The sequence below is a fragment of the Rhinolophus sinicus genome, chromosome 1 (genome assembly GCF_057876585.1).
Source record: "Rhinolophus sinicus isolate RSI-liver-muscle chromosome 1, RSI-T2T, whole genome shotgun sequence".
NCBI lineage: Eukaryota > Metazoa > Chordata > Mammalia > Chiroptera > Rhinolophidae > Rhinolophus > Rhinolophus sinicus.
In genome coordinates this window covers 17,080,740-17,101,103 of record NC_142501.1, presented here as the reverse complement: position 1 = coordinate 17,101,103, position 20,364 = coordinate 17,080,740, and the positions used below count along the sequence as shown (strand labels likewise).

The window sequence follows — 20,364 nt, the reverse complement described above, 5'->3', positions numbered from 1 at the left end:
TGACCATGTTACCACCACATGGCTACATTCTCCCTTTTTCAGAAGAACGACTCCAAGGAATTGAGTGGGTATCAGAATCATGGAGGGATTCTTAATGCTGGGTCATAGGTAATGATCCCCTCACTGATACCCGAGGAGACTCATTGCCCGAGTAATCCACAGCTACTGAAGACGCTGCTATCAAAATAATAGGACAATAATTACACTTCACATGCCTTATCTCATTTCATCCTTGTAACAACCCACAAAGTCGGTCTATTCTTAGCCTCTTTTTTTACCGATGAGAGGTTATCTTGCCTAAGCCAACCCAGGCAATGAGTGGTGGAAATCAGAGCTGAACCCTTACATACCATCCCACACTGTACCAGAAGAAAGCATTGATCTCTCAAGTTTGTTGGGAGTGGGGAAAATGTCGAAATCATCACCATTACAGAATAAACTAAACTTTTATTCTGGTCTTCAGGATCCTTCAGGATCTTGCTACAACCTGCAATTTTCAATCTTGTTTTCCATCACTTCCTTTCATCAGCCCTATGCTCCAAAGAGTCTTAATATTTTCTGTGTATACCCTGAGTATATACAGAATCTTATTTACCCCCTTCTGCTTAAATGGCATTTTCTATGGATTCCACAACACATAATGTTTACACTCTACAACTTCCCTTCCCACACAGAAGAAAACTCTCCCGCTATTGAACTTCCATAGCACTTCATCCTCCTCTCAGGACGCTCAGGACATATTTACATCCTTGACTGGATTTTGACTTGACATCAGTAGGCACCGCTTCTGTGTCAAGTCTGCGGAATGAAGGCCTTTCTGAGGCAAAATGCTTGGCTGGAAGAAATGTGAAGATCTAATGACACCAGTGAGAAGAGACAGCTTTAAGCCTACAGAAGTTGCCATCCTAAAAACTGTGACCCTCACTCAGGGCAAAACAAAGTGTCAAACTTCTTCTTGTAAAACATAGGCCTGTAGACTGGAGCCAGACTCCATCTTGCTTTGTGGATTTGGATACGTCACTTAACTTCTTTCCACAACAATTGCCTCATCTGTAGGGGGAACTAAGAGTATAACTTACCCCCCTGGGTTGTTGTGAGTACTCAGTGAGTTAGTTCATGTATGTGAAGAGCCTAGAACAGTGCATGGTTCATAATAAATGCTGTATATTTGCTATTATCTATCTATCTATCTATATCTATATCTATATCTATATCTATATCTATATCTATATCTATATCTATATCTATATCTATATACCTATCTATACATATATGGAAAGTGGCTCAGACCACCAAACCTCAAGAAAGGAACAGTCAGAAATGAAAAACTTTCAGAAGGAACAAGGTAGGTGATAAGGAGATGAACTAGATTATATATAAGAGAACCAGTATTCTTTTCCTCTCAAAAGTCACAGATCAAGAGGAGATATAACTGAACACTCTAAAATAACAAGTCAAATCATGGCAAACGAAGCGATTACAGACTTTCAGGTAAAATACAGAGATATTAGAACCACAGAATATACCTGGGAACCTAAAGGAGTTTGTTTTAGGCCCAACAAATTTAAAAATAGGTAGTGTATACACTTAAAAACAGACTGATTCAAAATTAGCTATTTAGACTTGGAATACAGTTTTTCAGGAAAACAATGTTTTATGCATTGTCTGGGTTCTCTGGCTAACCATAAAAACCAATTTAACTTAATATTACTTGAGTAGTAATTATAGATTTTAATATTAATGTACTTTTTTAATTACCAGATTACTTTAATACTTATATGTTGCTAATTATGTACAACAATGCTTTGTAACAAATCGTATTTATTGTACGAGTGGGAATTCACAAAATCATACATCATGAATGCAGGAGGGGATTTGCATGATAGCTGGGGTCATATACTTCCTGGTTTGTCCAGGATAGTCATGGCTTATCCTTGGCACTCTAATTATTAACAGCTTCCTTTCACTCTCAAAAGTGTCCTGGTTTGGATGAAAATAATACAGTTACCTTAGTGATAGTACCGTCATCCTTATGTTGTAAGTGAGGAAACTAAGCCACAGAGCAGCGCTGTGACGTAGCCAAAGTCACAGAGTTAGGAATTGAGCAGAATTAGCACCCAGAAATACTTGTTCCTAGTCCAGGAGTCTTCCTATTATAATGCATGGACTCAGCAGGAGCAAGACAATGGTGACGCTTGCCCTGGGCTACCAGCAAGCGGTACATGAAATACAGTCCATGGCAGTAAGGCTCGCCTCCTCCCAGAGGGAGGGTGGCCGCTGAGAGGTTTAGGGGATCCTTGGCTTGGGTACCTTAAGCCTGGCCTATTTCCATTTTCACTGTACCCACTGTGGCTTCTTGTCCACCGTCCCTACTGATATGGGACAGATTTGGGGGGCAATACGGAATTTAGTTTGGGACAATGTTAAGTTTGAGATGTCTTTTCAACATGTAACTGGAGATATCGATTTGGGAGTAAGCAACGAAAGGGTGGTATCACTTATCAAGAAGAGCAAGAAAAGAGTTCTGCAGTAAAGAACAGGGGCCAAAAGGAAAGTGAGTGATGAGGAGATGAAAAAGGCCTCAGGGCATTGAATAACCTGCTCTAATAATGAGAGGAAGGAAAAAACACAATGCTGACGACAATTATGATGTTAAACTGCAGCTACTGCCATTATGGGAAACTTAATTATGTTGCAGGAACTCTACCAAGTACTTTATATTCATTAGCTTAGTCCTTTGAGGTAGGGAAGAGAGTAAAGCCAGAGAGGTTACGAAACTTTAAGGACACAAAATAAGTAGCAGAACAGAAATACAGACTCAGGTCTCACTCTGAAAAGCTCTGGTCTTTCTACAATGCTCTGCATATTGGGATCTTATTTTTCCCTCTTTGTTCTTTATCCTTTGTATGTGCTGAGTGCTAGTCTGGCTTCTATTTTTCTTCTGTGGAAACACTGACTTTTTTGCTTCTATGGTTAAAATAATTACACTGAATCATGTGAATGTGACTTCAGAACTAAGACGTTGTCAATGCTTTTTGTTTTTAATTTTCCAATTACAGTTTTGTAGATGCTTCTTTCAGTAAGTAGGTAGAACATATTACTGTCCCAGGCATGGTCTCCTAGATGAGCAATGGAGGATGTTCGCTCTGAAATTGCACCATTTGTGTTGTGACCATGTTCATATTATAAACCATATGTTTCAAACAACCACGAATTGTTATTTGTAAAACAAAAACTTCTTAGGAAATTCATTAATCAACATTAGCCAATTCCCCATTTTATTACGCAGGGAATTCATTTGCTCGTTTAAAGTGGGCTGGGGATTGGCTGAGAACAATTTTTCTTGTGAATACAAACCTGTTGGGAAATATAAATGGTGCAATTTCCACGTAAGTATAAAATCAACAACAAATATTGTCTAGTAATAAAAACTAAGGAGGTTTTCATTTTTAAAATTATGTTAATAAGAAGTATTACAAATTTGTTAAGAGTAGTTTCATATTTATTGATATTAACTTAAGTTTATCATCAGCTATAATATATGAGTATACTTTGATCCTCTCCTCCAAAAAACAAAATCTATTAAAGTACTTTTAAAGAACGATCCTAAGTGAAATAAGTCAGACAGAAAGAGTCAAGAACCATATTACTTCATCCATATTCAGGATATAAAACTGAAAGCAACAAACAAACAAAACAAACAAACAAAAACTCATAGACACAGACAATAGTTTAATGGTTACCAGAGGGTAACGGGGGAGCAAGGGGGTGGCAGAAGAGGGTAAAGGAGGCCAAATATATAGTGATGGCAGGAGAACTGACTTTGGGTGGTGAATACACAATGCAATATATACATGATATATTGAAACCTATATCATTTTATTAACCAATGTCACTCCAGTAAATCTGATAAAACAAAAAAACAGAAAGCCAGTCACAGGAACCAAGTTTGATTCTGAAGTTACAGAAGAAGAAGACAGTTGTCACAAGGAGGTAAGTCTTCGGTTCCTCTCTAGCTGTTTCATGCATTAATCTTCTCCCACAATTAAGAGAAGATCCTAAAGGGCAGGGACAACGTCTCCTATTTCTTTTGTACAGTGACTAGCACAGTACTTGGAAAATTGTACATACTATGTATTTCATAAAATCCTAATACTTACAATTCTCAACTTTACATATTGAGAATTTGTTGTCATTCCACCACTTAAAGGAAACTCTCCCACATGAAAAAAGAGATATAGCCAGGAGAAAAGGTTTTCTACAACCAAACTGTCACCTTGAGTTTCTTGCATAATTCGGTGCTGTAGAATTTTGTAGAGTTCTTCATAATCTAATTTTCTATAGAAAACAATCAGTACCTAAAATAGGGAACTAAAAATTTCATATTGAAATGGTTTGCATTGTTTACCAATTACATTAAACACTTTATTGGAATTCAACAGGCATCTAGGGCTAAAAAAGTCTCATTTTTCTTTTCTCATTTAGACATTTTATAGCAGAAAAAATGCAAATATACTCCATATGTACCTATCTTTTTGCCTCTTGGAGGGTATGTCATCCAAACTTTTTATGCTTTTGTCTTTTCACACATGAAGGAAGGATTTTGGCTCATGCAGGAATTGAACCGGCAACCTTGGTGTTATTAGCACCATGCTCTAACCAACCCAGCTAACCAGCCACCCCGAAGGAAGGATTTCTAACCCAAAGCAGAACTAGTACAGCCTTTAAATAAAGAAATGAACCACAACGTACTGCCATTCCTTCTTTGCTCATGAGATTGCCAGTCTGTGTATCTGACTGATAGCTACCTTTGTACCTTCTCCGTTTTATTATGCTGTCAAGGTACTACGTCCTTGAAAAAGACACTAGGGAATAAGGCAAACGTGAATTAGAGACGGAGAACCATGAAGAAGATATTCCCTTCTGCACATCTTAGAAGGAAACCCAACAAGGTCCATCACAAACTGGAATTCCATATTGTACTTTTGATTTCACAAATTAGCAGGCTTTAACCAGTCAAAGGCGCATCTGAATTAGTAAGATGTGTAGGCAGAGGAAATGCTGCTTAGAGAGAAAGAACCCAGTTGTCTCTAAGTTTGCAGACGAAAGTACACTCTGGTTCTAGCAAACCAAAGTTGTGGGTTCAGTAGGCTAATTTGATATCAATGAAATCTTATGTTCTAAGACCAACAATTGTACCTTTACCCACAGGTAGCAGCCTCATAAATGCTGACTGATGGCACAACAGGTATAATGGGTAATATAGGATGGTTAGCTTGGTGCCAAACCATCCTTACTATTGAAAAAGAAACAAAAACTCAAAATATAATGAGACCGATCAGGTACCAAATATGAACGCCTTTCGCACATTACTCTGGCCTTGACATAGTCCAACTACTGTGACTGCCCTTGGACCCCCAGCAAGAACATGAGTAAGAGTACAGTCCATCTTCTGCTGCCTGTGGTTCAGAAGCCTTAACATCACGTAACAAAAGCACATTTGTTAGGTTCCTTCTAATTGCAAGACACATAATAAATACCTCAACAACGTAATTTGCAACATGTGTGTAGATTTTTAAATTTAAAAAAGTTTCAAAAACTGTGCAAATAAGACACGAACTTGACCATTCCAAGTCCCAAACAACTTCAAACTCAAGTTGACCCTGTACTTTTCACTTGATGTAAGAAATAGTCAGCTATAGGACAAAAATTAGAAAGCTCATATGCTCTGAAAAACTCCTATATTATTAGCTGAACTAAAACCTTAATTTTTAAAAGCTCCTTTTATAGAAAAATTCAACCACTCTCATGTAGCATCACTCAGCTTTATCAATTATCAAATCATGGCCAGTTTTTCTTTATCTATACCCCTACCTTGTGCTTTCCCGAGATATCATTTCATCTCTAAACAGTTCAGTAAATCCTTATGGTTTTGACTACACATTAATAGAATTTGTGAGGTTTTGTGTTTTATCACTGCCTTTAATTTTAAATACCTATGTCAGCGACAGAGAGGAAATTGGTGTTTACTAAAAGCCAGGAGAAGGTAATTTAAATTTTCCTGGTTTTATGGGACCTGAATATAGTTGTAAACTTTTCTCCTCCTTCCACTGAAGGAGGAGGCAGAGCTGGGCGGATATCGTCATTCACTTTAACAAACATCAGCTGAGCACTAGGGATGGGGCTAGGGAGGTGTTAGAGATACAAAACTGAGTAAAAGAGACCCTTTCTCTAGGAGAGTGGGACAGACACGTAAACAGATAATGTCAATATAACATGGAAAAGCTAGGACAGTGGTATTCACAGGGTACTACGGGAACAGAGGATAGGGGCACTCAGACCTAATTAGGTATTCAAGAGCAGCTTCCAGGAAGAGGTGACCTCTGAGTAAATATGAAAGTACTGCAAAGGATCATTACTATGTCATTATAACAAATCCAGTGTCACGTTTCCTTCAAACAGATTTCCTTCATTTAATTGGCTGATAAACTAGGGGGTAGAGGGGAAGATTCTTCAAAGAATGTTAGTCTGGGAAGAGAATGAAATACCAATAATTCAAAAAACCACCACCATATCATGGCTTGTGGGGAATACCACAGGGAAAAAGGCTTGGTCTTTACCCTCAAGGAGGAAGGAATCTAGATGGACAGAAATTAAATATGCATTAGAAAAGCTTACTATATGATAGTCAAAATACAGAGTTTCCAGTTTTCAACCTTCACTGGTCAGAATTTAGGTCAGAGGTTAAAAAAAGACATACAGGCATACTGTGAGTACAGGTTGAAATCCGATATTTTTACGAATTCCGAAAAATTATTTATGTCCTTCATTGACTTAAGTGAAATGAGGCATGATAGCAGATTGGCACAGAACCATAAACATAAATGTCAAATCCATCCATGAGGCAAAGAAGTCGAGTTGCAAATAGGAACATGTTCAAAAATGGCATGTTTATCAACAGACTAAAGAACAGTCTCTGAATATTTCCCATGGGATTGAGGAATGCATCTTTTTCATAATACTTACACATGCCAACAACATAAATGATAATGAATGACCAAATCATGTACAGCAATAAAGGGAGTCAGTAGTAAAAAAGCATGTGAAATAACTTTTGTCCCTGTTGAACAGTAAAAAAATATTACCCCCCGGGTAGAGTTAGTTGTTTTTTCTTCCAAGCTCTGACAGCAAACTACATGTAGCTATTCCCAGCGATATTATATTATATTACATTACCTTATATTATGTTATAATTATATTAATTTGTTTATGTAGTATAGGCTTCCCTCAAGATTGAGTCCTTAAGTATAGGATCTGAATTTATTAATCCTGGGATTTAAAACCCATACCTGCATCTACTAGAATGAAGGCTTATTGAATGAATAAATGATTTATAGGTGATTTTCAATAAAATCTCAGCCACTATAAAACACTATAGAAAAGTTAAAATATTAATTAAGTCATAAGGGTTTTAGTTATTTTTAAGAAGAGGTTTTAATTTCCTTGCCTAGCATTTAAAACCTTTCTACATCATCCCTAATCTACCTTTTTAACCTTATCTCACAGACTCCCTTCCCTTGGATCTTGTATATGAATTACTTTATCTTTCTCATAAGGTCTGTGCTTTCTCTGCTCTGTGCTTTTATTCAGTAATCTCCAAAGTTTTAGATTATGTAGCCCTTTCAGTATAAAATATTTGCGCATACTTAACACTGTGCTAACATACTGTTTTTCATAAAGCAATCCTAAAAATAGAAGAAAACAGACATTTTAAACAAATGAGTTAAAATACATAAATAGAAGTTTTAATCTTTTCTTTCTATACACAATGCATTTTTTTGCATGTACTTCACTTTGAGAATTACTGATTTACATCAAAAGAACAAATCTCATAGAGTGTGAAAATTAATTAAATCAAAACATGTAAAGCACTTAACAGCACTGGTCATGCAGGAAACACTGTAAATGTCAGTTAATTTCATTAACATTATCATCAATGCAATTTCTTTCATGAATGCAGTTTCTTTCCACAGGAATAATATTCTGATACCTATCCTCTAGCCTCACTCCTATATGTCAAACCCCTTGAAGGCCAAATTCAAATGTTATCTATTCAAAGAATTGTTTGAATGCATCTCTTAAAGAGTTAGGATTTCTCAGTGTAGGAGGTACCAAATCCTACAGAGCTTAGCAGGAAGTCATGCCTAAGAAGCCAAAATAAAGCTTGAAAGAGAAAATTTAAAGATGGGTTTATGAAAAATGATGCAAATGAAAAAAACGTGATTATTAATCCCAAGAAAAATAAAAATACACAAAAAGGAAATACAATCATAATACATTATCTGGCTATATAGTAAACAATGTTTAGATAGGCCTAATAATAGAAACACTGAATATTAATTTAATAAAAACTTATAATATATGGGAAAGATGGGGCATTAGAACAGCCTCAAAATCCTCAACTTTTATTTGCAAAAATTTAAATGAAGGATAGTAATTATAAACTAGAAATTTAGGCATATTACTTTAAATCTTATAGATAAAAACCTCAGAAGAAACAACTTAAATATTTCAAAGTAATTGTCTGAGAAATGTTTGAAAGGTAGAACCCTTTAGTACTACTTAACTTAAAAATTTTGTACATGTATTATATCAATCATACATTTTAAAAATAAAGGCAATTGTCTTAAATTTCAAAATTAATAGCCTTCCACATAAAGATGGCGAGTTGAGCATATGCATTCAACTCTACTCTCCAAAAAACTCACTAACACAGCAGAGAAAAGATTTAAAAGGCACAGAAATCTCCCATAAAGAAATAGAGAATAGAAAGAGAAGAAGTTTAATGCAAGAGTTCCAGGAACCAAATAGTAAGATTACAAAAAGAAAGAAGAGAAACAATCACTGAAGAAATAATTCAAAAAAATTTTCCTAGAACTGAAGAACATGAATTTCAAAATAGAAAGGGTCAAATAATGTCCAACAAAACAGACAAAATACCCAAATCAGGGCACATCAACGTGAAATTTAAGAACAATAGAGGAAAAGACATCTTGCAAGCTTCCAGGGAGTTAAAAGTAGTTTTGTACAATGAAATGGCAGTGAGAATGGCATCTGCTGTTCTTCTCAGTGGTAATAGAAGTTAAAAGGCAAGGAAGCAATGCCTTAAAAATTCTAAAAGAAACAGATTTCTATATTTAGTCGATGTATCCATGATTTTTTTTTTAAAAAAGGACTTTGCATTTTACAACATGCAAAGGCTCAAAATATTTACTTCTATGTGCTCTTTCTCAGGGATCCATCAGAAGATGCATTCTCACAAAACATGAGAATGAAAAACAGGAAGACATGGAATCCAGGAAACAGGAAATCCAAAGGTTCTATTGATTGGAACATATTAAAACTGGTCCTGAGTTACTGGCTTTAAGAAGTCAAATCAATACAAAGCCATTCAGTTGATTTTTCAAATGTTAAAATATTTCATGTGCCTTTAGATTTACACAGTTACACTTTTACATCAATCTGACCATAAAAGAGATTGCAAAAGGTTGTAACTCTTACCTGTAACACAGCAGCAAATAAGTATACTACTATGAAGATTACAGTTAGAGAAGTGTGGCCACTTTTCATCAAATGAATAGTGTAGAGGAAAATTAAATGTCCAGGAATCACTAAAAGCAGTAGAACTTGAGCAGACCTATTATTTACTCCTGTAATACAGAATGTAAAAGTTGTTAAAATAAAATCATACTTTCTTTAATAATAAGTCACAGTTACTAAAATTTGAGGATTACTTTTTAGTTACCATACTGCATAGCATCACATAAAATTCCATTGCTAATAAATTTCAACAATTTACAATTACCATAGTTAAATCTCAACTATTTACAATTCACTTAATTCTTTGAAATTCTCACTATGTCAATTAAATAAAAGGCGGTTGATAAAAATTTACTATGAAGAACATTGGTCAGACTTTAATATCTATCATAAAAGCAGAAGAAGACAAAAGAAAAAATATATAGTTCTTAAAGTACTGAAATGTTTTATTTTTACTTTTCCTTTAGAGTTCTTTCACTGATATGAGATGGTTGGGCATTTCTGATCCTCATTCAAAAGTCAAAAATTACATTCAGTTTCATCAGAGAAAAAAATGACAAGAATTGGGAAGTTTAAAATTGTTGTTTTAGTTTTTTGGTCATCACATGCCTGGTTGACCTAAACAATGCACTGTTCTTTGTAACTGAATTTTTAAGGTTCTCATCCTGTTTGTTTGGGATTCAATGCCTACATTTAGAAAGGACAAAAGATTAATATAGGAAAAACAGTGTTTCTGTCTTCCTAAATCACCTAGCAATGTTTTTGTGTCAGGAAAGAGGTTCCTCTTTCTTGACTTGTAAACAAGACATCCTAGAGAAAGGGACAAAAGAGAAAAATACACAAAGTTCCTCAGCAACTGCAGAACTGATACAAATGATGTTTAGCTCACCGAGATTTAATGAGCAAAATCTATTCTATTTAAAAGCTATTTAGTGCTCAGAAATAGAAAAATTGTGCAACACCCACAAACTACTATGGATTCAACAAATGTTGCCTGCCTATATTCACAGAGAGTAATGGTTCCTGAAATAAAATATGCAAAAATCCACAAGCACATACCTGGACCAAAAAATGTTCTACATGGGTAGTAACAACCTTTGGGTTCATCAGGCAATTCTCCTGGAATGCTATGTAAGTGGAGGTATGTAGAAATCCTGCTAGCCTGGATGGCCACCAAATTACCACCAATACCTGAAAATAGGAAAAACAAAGGAGTCCTCATATTTTAAACAACTTCTATAAATTCAACCAAATACAAGCCTCTCTATGTCACATCCTGGGTCAATCAAACAAAATAGAATTCTTCTGAAATTCTGATTTATTTAATGTAGAGGTAGATCTTCAAAAGGCATAAAATCATTGTTACAAAAGACTTATTCGTTATTTTTCCAAATCTGGCTCACTGTCTGGTCTGAAAACAGACCAAAGTAAGTAATTTTTCAAAATTACTACCACAACCAAGATACAAAACTAGGTAACAAGATGTGTCGTGTTTATTATCTTAAAGAGAGGGAAAATAGGCTAGAATTATTCAAACAGACAAGGCTTGATACTTTTCTTCTAGTTTACTAAAGAAATTGGTATCTGGCACTAAAAAAACACTCAAGAAAGTCACCTTTTAACTTCGATTATTCTCTCATATACACTGAGGAAGAGGAGTTGATGCTAAGAGGAGAAATTAAGTCCAAAGGGCAGTAAGCACTCCCAAAGTGAAACAGGACACCCAAACTCTTTCTCCTTTGAGAGAGTATGGGAGGAAGAGGCGGTAGGGAAAAAAGCAAGTAGGAAAAAAACCACTGAAATTTTTTAAATTCTTAAATGCTGAGTATGGGCTAGCATAGCCATTTAGAATTATACCTGGGAGTCTTAGACACAAGAGGAACCCATATTCACTTGCCTGCTATTTCAGTAAGCCTCCCCCAGGTGCTTATGAGACAGACTGAGGTAGGGCAAAAGACTTGAGATAGCCAACCTTGGTGGCACACAGGCAAGAAGTCACATTTATTTCTGAATCCCTCTCCCATATGAAGCAAAAACTGCTTGGGGTGTGGCAGGAAACACTCGCTACCTGATACCAGAGAGAGATCAGTTGCTACTTCAGGAAATGTAGAAGCAAACGCTCTCTGCTGCTGGAGGAGTGGAAGAAAATCTTCCTGCTCAAGCCTGGTCTGGCAGTTTAACTTCCAATACCAGCAGGGGAAGAAACATTGAGAAAGCATCACCTCTGAGGACCAAGTGCATAGGAACTGCCTAAGATGGAAAATAGTGCACAAGAATCCCAAACGTCATCCCATGCCTCACATCAAGTAACAAACATCAGCAGCCTACTATGAGAAGAGGAACAAGAGCACAGATATTTAAGCCTTTCGTGATGCAGGCTTATAGCACTCCAGACTTCACACTAAGCATAAGGGAGCAGGAGTTCACTGATAAAGAAATTTGAAGTCAGTGGTGCATGGAGGGTAACTATAATAATCACAGAAAACAAACCCAGCTCAACTACAGACTAGATTTACTCAATCTTTCACATTAATGACCTAACAGAAGAAAAAATCTGCTTATTTCTAAGCATCAAGTGTTGCCAAATATCCTACAGTGTACAGGAAACCCACAACAATAAGGAATTATCTGACCCCAAACGTCAGTAGTGTCAAGATTGAGAAACCCTGTATTAGAGAAATTGATGTTTGCCTCCACTACCTGAAAATGGGGAGAACATGCCTCTAAATAACCTGTGAATTAAAGAAGAAAGCATAGGGGTGGGCGGTTAGCTCAGTTGGTTAGAGCATGGTGCTGGTAGCACCAAGGCTACCAGTTCAATTCCCACATGGGCCACTGTGAGCTGTGCCCTCCTTTAAAAAAAAAAAAAAAAAAAAAAAAAAAAAAGCATAATAGAAAGCAAATATTTGTAACTGAATGGAAATTAAATGTTATATACAAAAGCAGGTGGGATGCAGCTAACACAGCACTAAGAGGCACACTTATAGTCTTAAATGCATCTATTAGAAAAGAAGAAAGGCTTATTCAGCTAAGCATCCATCTAAAGAAGTTGGAAAAGACAGAAAAATAAAGACAAAGTAACAGGAGGAAAATAATGAAAACAGAAGAAATTAAACAGATCAATAAGAGCTAAACATTGGTTATTTGAAAAGAAAAAAAGAGTAGCACAAACATCAGGAACAAAAAAAGAGAGTCATAATTCTAACTACTGCTGACATCAAAAAAAAATAAGAATTATGATCAATTTATTGCCAACAAACTTAAAAATTAAAATAAATATAAAAATATCCTAAAAATATATAGTAAAATTTACTCAAGAAGAAATAGAAACTCTAAATCATTGTATAATGATACCAAAATTTAAAATCTTTCCCCCCAAATCACCAGGCCCAATATGTTGTTTACTTTATTTTGTTTCTTTTAAGTGAGTTCTACCAAATATTTCAGCAACAAATAATTATAATCTTACACATATGACAGTATAAAATAAGAGTAAGTATATCTGACTCATATAATGAGAGGCTAGAATAAGTCTGGGCTCAAAATCCAAAAATGAAAACATGAAAAAAAATTATAGGCCCATCTTATGAATAAAAATAAAGGTAAAAAAATACTAAACAAATTATTAGCAAACCAAATCCAGCAAAATATCAAATGTACAATACATCACAACCAAACCTGAGATATGACAAAGGAGGTACTACAGATCAATTAAGAGTACTATAGACTTTTCAATTAATAATGTCATGATAATTGGTTATTAATATGCCCCAAAAAAGCCCCATGAAATTGGACCCTTCTCTCATACTATAGATACAAATAAATTCCAGGTGGATTAAAGACATTTTGTGAAAGGCAAAATTATTAAACTTTAGAAGACAATATAGAATGGATGGATGGGAAGGATTGATTTTTAAAAATATAATAGAAAAACAGCAAACCATAAAGGAAAAGTTGATAAATTTGTCTATAGTAAAATTTAAAACTCCTGTTCATCAACCTACACTATAGAGAGAGTGAAAAGACAAGCAATAGAGTAGAAAAAGATCTTCATAATACAAAGGACCACTTTACAGAATACATGAAGAACTCCTACAAATCAACAGAAAAAGAGGACAAAATAGATAGTTCACAAAAGAGGCTAATCCAAATTGCTAGTAAACTTTATGAAAAGTTGCTTAACCTCATTGGTAGTCAGGGAAATGCAAATAAAAGCACAATAAATATCATTACACACCCACCTGATTGACAAATACTTTAGCCTCAACTGCAGGTAATGATGTGGAGCAACAAGAAATCTTACACAGAGCTAATTAGAGTGTAAATGGTTACATTCCCTTGTGAAAACCCCTTGGCATTGATATACATACCCTATAATCCAGCAATTTTATTCCTGGATAAATACTGAAACACATAGCAACATTGTCCATAATAGCCCAACAAGAGAAAAGTGCAAATATTCCAAATCATTACCAACAGTAGAATTGATAAATAAATCATGGTAAAGTAATCCAGTGGAATATTGCACCACAATGAAAATGAATAACAACAGTTAAATATAACAACATAGCTGATGCACTTACATAATCTTGAGCAAAAGAAAGATGTCACATAAGAATACGTACAACATACTTTCATTCATGTAAAGTTCAAAAACTGGCAAAACAAAACAGTTTTAGGAATGCATTTGCCCATATGGATAATAAAACTGAAAAAAAAAAAGCCAAAAGAATTATCTCTAAAGTCAAGATAGTGGTTAACTTTGGGAGGGAAGCAAAAAGTTTTGGTTGGGGAGGGTAGAGAGGACTTCCAGCGTGCTATTTAATAAATGCCGGCTACTCAGTAGTTTGCCTTATAAATATTCTTTTAAACTACATACATTTGCATCTTGTATTTATTCCACATCATTAAAAACTGGGAAAATAGCAAAACCTAGAAAACTATATAAATAAACTATTTGAAATAATACCCACTATTTACTTACGAATCAGGTTACCAAAATTCATACCTAACAGACAAGAATATTTTCAATGCGTTTCTAAGCCTCTCCATACCCCTATATAGAAACACATTTTAAATCTTTTTTTATATCTTCTAACATGAACAGCAACAACAATAAACAAAATAAAATGTAATCTGAAAAATAGTCAGCAAGGAATAGCATCTAAAGAAAATCTCTAAAAATCAAAACAAACAGCTAAATGCCACATTGAAGTAGACAAGGCACTTAAAATCCCTTTTATACAGATCATGCCTCAAGCTGAGTTAGTGCACACTGCTCACTTACGAGGCAGTTACCACATTATCTTTCATATGAGTGAATGACAGTAAACTGGAGTGGAAAGATCACTGGTTTTACAGTCAGAAAATCTAATTTGAGCCTCAGCTCTGCTTTCTAGCTCTGTTACCCTGGTCATGTGAGTTTAATCTCCTTAAGCCTTTGTTACTTAATCTGCAAAATAGCAATTAAAAATATCTGCTCTAAATATTGTTTTATAATCCTTAAAATGCTATAGAAACAAACACAACCCAAATTATGGGTAAATTTGCTGATTCAATGAGCTTACCTAATTTGCCCCATTTAAAATTATAGCCCTTACCCTAATATTCCCAATTCTCTTAACTCTGCCCATCTTTTTCATAGCATTTACGATCTTCTAATATACCCTATTTTTTACATATGTATTATGCTCATGATTTGTTGTCTGTTCCTTCCCAACTAGAATATAAACTTCGCGAGAGCAGAAGTTTTTGTCTAATTTGTCCACTATCTCCCCAGAGCCTCAAATAGTGCCTGCACATAATAGCTATTGTGCAATGAATACATTTGATAAACTTAACTTAGGAAAAAAGCACACTGGAGAATAACAACATTTTCAAAACAGACCAATTCCCTAGACTTAGCTCTATGTTTTAAAATTTCAAAGAATGAGCTCTGAAAGAAGTATGAGGTCGGAAGAACTGGAAATTTTCTAAGTCCATGTTGGACTTCATTTGAATCATACTTTACATACTGGAGAGGGAGATTTTTAAGCAAGAAGAGTTACACAATTCTAGGATGTCTCAACCAGGTGATAAGAGTCAAACTCTTGGATTATGTCAGAGAGAATCAGAACCTAGCAATCCTGTGGCCAGGACTATTATCCACTGTTGATCCAAGTTGCTTAGCCCCCAGCCCCCAAAGCAACGGAGGTGAGACTACTTGATAATAGAATTATCCGGTTGTTGCTAGATGAGTTCTTTGCTTGATAATTTGGGTTGTGGTTTTTAGGACCCAGCAATAGGTAATTTACTATGGAGAAACCCAGCCCTAGCAAGGCTTCACATCTAAGCGTTTAACCGGGGTCTTCATAAGTATTAGACTCAGAAATACAGGTTGAATGATTTTCTTCAAAGTCAGGCTATATGACCTATAAATATATTGCCTGATAGCTAGTGAAGTTCTGGCATTCACTGCATGCGAATAATTTGTTATTGTGGAAATAAGAATTTAACATTTTTGTAATCACAGAAAAAAATTAAATTGAGAAACAGGAAAAGCATAAATCTCACCTGCCTTTTTTAAGCTGAGAGATTGATTTCTTAAGCCAACGCACCAAAAATAAAACAATTTAAACATTATTTTTTTAATTGAGCTATAATTGACATACATTCTATTAGTTTCAGATGTATAATGTAATGATTTGATATTTGTATATATTGTAAAACTTTATATTTTTAAAACAGATTATAAGGACTTGACCTTAAACTAAATGTAGCTTTGTGATTTCCTCACGTCTCATTTAGTAAATAAAAAAATTCATGCAAAGCAAATGCTGAAGATAACTTAAAATGCAATTTATCATAAAAGTGTTTTAAAAATCCATTTCAGGGAGTTGTGAAAATTTTTCTAAAGGAAAATAAATTTCTTTAAAAATGTGTTTGAAAGGGAAACAAAGTCACATTGACTAGGGTGCATAATTAAGGCACATAAATGCTGAGCTCTGTTCTCTGCAGAGTTGACTCTGGCGCAGCCCGCACGGGTTTGAAAACGGCCTCTGCCACTTATGTGACTTCAGTGATGTTTAACCTCTTGAAGCTTAGTTTTCCAATTTGAAAAATGAGGATAATTTATATCCAACTCACAAGAAGTAGAATTAAATAAAATAAGGCATACATGAAAGACACTTCACAGTTTTTGGACCTGGTAAAAGCTCAGCAAATATGTGACAATGATGATGATGATACAATTTGTACAAGTAACGTGATTCTGACTTGGTATTTCTTAATTTTAAGCCCTGACACAACTTGCTGGAGAATTCGTTAGTCAGGGAATGTGCAGGAACTGTGTTGCTTTTCAATTCACATATTTTGTTTTTAAAAAAAAAAAAAAACAGTAAGAAAGAATAAACCACTTGGTGTCCATAGTTTAAATAATCATTTAATCTGCCTTCTGTTTACTCAATGGATTTTCCAGTAGGTTAGTGATGCCGATTTTTAAAAGTCTGGATTTTCTAAATCTGAGCTCACTTTCTGAAGTAAACAACTGAAAGAGAACACTGAATAACTGGCATGTATTGGTAATAAATTATCATCTGATAATAAAACATAAACAAGGCCAGTACCATACCTCCCACTGAAAGTAAATTAACATATCCTAGAAACTGAAAGAGGTCTAGAGTCTTTATACTATACAGGCACTTTCACAAAGAGTTACTGATTAAACCAGTAAGAACAGCTTATAATCATCCATGGATTTCTCTTCATAACCCCCCAAAAGGAGAAGAATCGAATGTTAAGAATTATACTACTTAATGCAAAGCAAAAGATGGCATTCAGATACATTTTTCAATGCCAGGTATTTGCCATAGCCAAGCATAAATGGTAGTTTCCTTTTCATGTTCACTTATCCCAGGGATTCTCTTGGGGGTAATGTTCTATTTGGTATTTTATTAGATATAGAATGCTTCAATGCAAATTCAGAAAGCATGAGCTATTAAACCCGACAATATCTACTCTATCTGTAACTTCCCTTGGATTGAATTTGAAACAAAAGACTATTAATAGTTAGTTGCAGCTCTCTTCTAAATAACCACAATGGTAGAACTTTATAGAACTACTTTTATCATTTCTTTGTTACCATGTCCAGGCTGGCACATGTGATTATCAATACAAATAAACCCTTATAAATAATCAACACTTTCCTCTTCCTTGCATTTCCTGACTTGCCTCACTCTGCAGTCCAGGAAACACACACACAACTGGTGTTAAAACTGCACCAAACTAAAAATGCACCAAACTAAAAACACACCAAACTAAACATAAAATGAATTGAGACTTTAGAGAGAGATTGGTAATTTTTCCAGATAAGATGAATAAAATTTTAACGTAAACAACATAATTAGTGTAGGAACTCATTAAAACCTTCCTTAGAATTGTTGTAACTTAAATTTCTCACTGAAATGTTGGACAATACAGCTAGCTCTAACAGGCATTATTGGACAACATTTATCCTAGTGAATTCATCAACTAATATTCACTGAAGAGGACCTGAACAGGTGGAAGAAAAGCAGTAATCTGTCCAGGCTGTGAAAATTAGAACTTTGTAGAACCACAATATAAGAATCTGGTTAGAATGATAAAGGAAAAAGTTGCACACATCCAACAGTGTATAGAGAGCCTTGAAAACTAGGCTGAAGAATTCAAACTTGATTCGACAAGGAGGAGACAGCCACTGTTAAGCTCATCATCTTCAGACTGAAGCAATAAAAACAAAGTTGAAGGACGACCAATCTGTTAGTGATACTTAATTTGCATTGAATAGGGACTAAGTCAGGAAAGCTACTTTATTATTTGAATGATGGCTAAATGAGACATTAGCAGACTACAATGGTGAGACATGCTGGTTATATAAATAAATGAACAAGTGAATTATGTTAAAGGACAAATAGACAAGGTCTGGTCATTGTCTATTCAAAGAGGATAAAGGACCAAGTTGAATCAGATGATTCCATGATTTTAAGAGTGGGTGATGGGGAGAATGGGAGCACCGGGAAGATTGGGGGGGGGGGTCTATAGGAAAAATTTGTGCATGGACATTCTAAAGGTACAAAAAAAATTTTAATGTTCAGTAGAAATTTTAGATATAAAATTAGATTTTGGAGAACGTGCCTTTATATAACAGATTTTCTTACACATAACTATACAAAAGTAATTTATATTCAGTATATCCTGTGACACGTTTTTCCCCAGGTAGAATTACTTTTTAAATTATATTGGCTTAGGCTATACTAAAATCCAATTTAATGACAGCCCGCCCCAAAGCCAGTAGGACTGGATTAAAATTATCTTATTAAACAGAATTCATACAAAACTCCCAGTGAACTTAAGTATTATAATTCCCACTTTATAGCTAAACAAAAATATAAGGCAGATTTTAAAGGAATCAGGAGAGGAGTGAAAGATTTTAATAGACTGAATTGACGCAAGCATACTTAAACATTAAATCTAATTATCCATGAAAATTGACAGGAGCAGGACCAAAATATCATAAGATAGCAGATAAACCCAAAGTATCCAAAACTGAAATATCTTACTTTGCCACACTAACCTTAAAAATCAGGTATGCCTAACTCTCAAACTAATATCTAGTAATAACATTAAGAATTAGTTCTTTTCTAAGATGTGTTCTGCATACTGAGAACAAGGAATGTCATTTCCACTGTGAACAGTAACCTGAGGTTGGAGAGAGAATGGATGGGATAGGAATATAGACCTCTTAAAATCTGAACCCTACAATGCCTATTAGCTCCTAATAGTATATAAGATATGGTATCATTATGAAATAGTATATTTAATTCTTACCATTAATAACTGGTGTGTAAACAACAATTCCAACCAAATTTGGATCTGATACAGTTGTGTCCAGAATAAGGCCTCCAATACTGAAACATATAAAAATCACATAACTTAGGAAAGAGAAAATAAATGTACTAATTTAAAGCTGTTCTTTACATACAAACACACTACTTTTTGATAGATGATTGGATAAAGAATACGTGGTACATATGCACAATGGAATACTACTTATCCATAAGAAAAGATGAAATACTGCCATTTGCGACAACATGAATGGATCTTGATACTATTATGCTAAGCAAAATAAGTCAGGCAGAAAAATGTCAAGAATGATCTGACTTCACTCATATGTGGGATATAAAACTGAAAGCAACAAAGAAACAAAAACTCATAGACACAAGGAACAGTTTAGTGGTTACCAGAGGGTAAGAAGGCAGGGAGAGTGGGAGGAGAGAGAAAAGGGGATCAAATATATGATGAAAACTGGTGCTGGGTGGTTAATACACAATGTAATATATAGATGATGTATTATAGAAATGTACACTTGAAATCTATATAATTTTACTAACCAATGTCACCCCAATAAATTTAATTTTAAAAAAGTGAAAACATTATTTAGACATTAATATAAAAAATATTCAAAGTAAAAATCATTGTCAACAGCAAAATGTTGAAAATAAAATACTGCATAAGCTGTAGCCCCACATTTCAGGGCGCTGTTTCTCATCTCCAAGATATGTTACTTGTAAAAAGGAAAAGCATATACTTTAAGTACATTAAAATGTCTGGAAGGACATATAAGAAATTGTTAACAATATCTACCTCTAGGGGGAGAAAGTGGCAGGAGAATAATGGTCATTTTATATCCTTCTGTACTTAATTTTTTAAAACCATTGCATTTATTGCTCTTATAACTTATAATTTTTA

At 34.7% G+C, this 20,364-nt stretch overlaps 1 protein-coding gene across 4 annotated transcripts in view; it reads right to left on the bottom strand.

The window, feature by feature from the left end:
- The window catches only part of SLC41A2 (solute carrier family 41 member 2), a 106,383-nt gene that overhangs the window by 16,242 nt on the left and 69,777 nt on the right, over window positions 1-20,364 (bottom strand). For all 4 annotated transcript variants that reach the window (XM_019728466.3, XM_074326246.2, XM_074326245.2 and 1 more), the window contains exons 8-10: window positions 19,444-19,523; window positions 10,660-10,791; window positions 9,562-9,710 (exon numbers count right to left, since the gene is read on the bottom strand). In XM_019728466.3, the coding sequence (XP_019584025.3) occupies window positions 9,562-9,710; window positions 10,660-10,791; window positions 19,444-19,523 (361 nt within the window). The remainder of the gene's footprint in view (window positions 1-9,561; window positions 9,711-10,659; window positions 10,792-19,443; window positions 19,524-20,364) is intronic.